This window comes from Zingiber officinale, chromosome 6A, assembly GCF_018446385.1.
Source record: "Zingiber officinale cultivar Zhangliang chromosome 6A, Zo_v1.1, whole genome shotgun sequence".
In the NCBI taxonomy this organism is placed as follows: domain Eukaryota; kingdom Viridiplantae; phylum Streptophyta; class Magnoliopsida; order Zingiberales; family Zingiberaceae; genus Zingiber; species Zingiber officinale.
Window position 1 is genome coordinate 9,498,264 of NC_055997.1, and position 2,328 is coordinate 9,500,591.

The 2,328-nt window shown below is 36.1% G+C and overlaps 1 protein-coding gene across 1 annotated transcript; it reads left to right on the top strand.

Annotated features, from left to right (window-relative positions):
* Positions 1-1,402: 1,402 nt before the first annotated feature.
* Positions 1,403-2,019, top strand: LOC121993705 (protein RALF-like 22). Its single transcript, XM_042548051.1, has one exon. It carries the CDS (start codon positions 1,603-1,605, stop codon positions 2,014-2,016), a length of 414 nt encoding a protein of 137 aa, XP_042403985.1. The 5' UTR covers positions 1,403-1,602; the 3' UTR covers positions 2,017-2,019.
* The last annotated feature ends 309 nt before the right edge of the window (positions 2,020-2,328 follow it).

Here is a 2,328-nt window from a genome sequence, read left to right on the forward strand (position 1 = left end):
CTTGATTTTAACCACTATATTAGTATGTTTTCTTAACTTCGACCCAGGGTCGTCTCAAGGTTCCTTGAGGCCTTAGGAAAAAAAAAATAAAAAACAAAAATTTTTAATATATTTTTAATTTTCTTTAACATTTTTCATTTAGATTTAGGACCAAAAATAATAATTAAAAAAAATATTTTTAAAATGAGTTATTAAAAAGAATTAAATATTATTTTTTAAAAAAATTAATTTTTGATATAAAATTTAGTTTTCTAACTGATATTTTGATAATAATTTTATTTTTTATTAATAAAATTATTAAATTATTTAATCTTTTTAGTTAGAATGTCAAATAGACTTTATTAATTTTAATTTTTAAAAATTTATTTTTACTAATGCATTTTACTTTGTATTTTATGATAAAAAAATCTCTAATTCATATTATTATAGAGAAAAAAAAAGAAAGAGCGAGGAAGAAATATTATCAGCAAAGGAAGAGAAGGACGTTCTCTGCGAGTATCATCGGTGAGGAAGGAGAAACATGTTAAGAAATATTGAGGAGAAAAAAATTCATTATTTTTTAGAAGAATAGTATTACTAATTGTAAAATAAAATGGAATCGGAGTAAAAATAAAAAAAAGAAAGAAATATGTCAATTTAAAAATGAATTATATTTAAGGTAGAATAAAATCTCATATAAAATTATGATAGACAATTAATGAGGAAATAAAGATAAGTACAAGATATAAATAGGAAGTGGAATCGATAATGAATTAATTGACAATGTGACATTAATGAATTAACAAGACATTTATAATTAATTAATATTAATGATGCTAATTTAATTTTTTCAATATCTTTAATTAATTAATCAATTGGCCCCAATAAAATTGGGACCCTAGGCATAGGCCTTAATGGCTTATGCCTTGAGCCGGGCCTGTTCGACCCCATGCCCCCACCGTATTCGCCATACCAACACTAATTATAAAGTTTATTTTATTGCGATACTAATGTTTTAAGAAAATTAGACCCCAAAATATTGAACTTTTATTAGTTTCATAAAGTTTTTAATGTTTCTTTAACAAGCTCTAAGAAAATTAGACCCCCAAATATTGAACTTTTATTAATTTTATAAAGTTTTTAATATATTTTAATGAGCTTAGTTTCATGAAAATTTTCTACCGATCATTAATTAAATCAAAAAGTACACAGGAGCTCATCCGAGCAACTATTCTTAGAGTCTCTATCTCACGAGAAAGAAATCCCTATAACATGCCGCAGTTAAAATATGATCCTTAAATAACTGATTAATTCCCCGAGCTAAGTTTTAATATTTTTAATTAAGGATTTTGTTGTGCATCAAATTGATTTTGCTTTAAATAGTTTTGGCTTCTTCCTCAATGAACGGGCGTCCCCTCGGACATGAGACGTTCGCCATCCAATGCGTCTTTGAAATCCACCTTCACCGCCCGTTTCCCCTCCATATTCTTCTTCTTCTCCTCCTCTTCCTCCTCCTCTCCCTCCCTCCACCGGAAGGGAAAGCTACGGCCAACCTACAAATTCACTGCGCGCCCCTCTAGATCAAATCCCGCCACCGACCGCCGCGTACGTTCCGCGACCCGCATGGCTCTTCACCTTCGCCTCCCCTTCCTCCTCCTCCTCCTCCTGGCCGCGGCCGCCGTGTCATCCGCGGGCCACCTGGCATCAGTCGCCTCCGTTGACTCCGGCGTCGGCCTTGCCCGCATCGGCGACGCGGCCGCCACGCGCACGTGCGACGCGTTCACGGGCGAGTGCGGCGGCGAGGAAGAGGACGACGACGAGATGGACGTAGAGGGAGAGGAGGACACCCGGAGATTCCTCTACGGCTACGCCGGCGGCCGTCGGCCCAAATTCATAAGCTATGCTGCCCTGATGCGGAACCGCGTCCCCTGCGACCGCCGCGGCAACTCCTACTACAACTGCCAGAGGAGCGGGAAGGCCAACCCCTACCGCCGCGGCTGCACCATCATCACCCACTGCGCCAGGATACTCCATTGATCCACTCAGAAGCAACAAGATGTGTAACATTTAAATTTATGATAAATAAAAGACTTCCTTTGACAGTTCCGTTTTTATATTCAAATCCATAAAACCTGGCCATTATTAATGTTCTGTTTTGATGGTCCAGAAAATTATACAATACATATTTATTGTTTTTTTACGATTAATTTATGATGGTCAACTTGCCCGAGTAGAACTGGTCCTACCATAATAAATTTAGTAATAATAATAATCTGTCAAATCCAATCTTCTCCTCCAACGATAATGATCCAATTGTATTTCCACATATGTTCGCTCTAAAGAGATCTT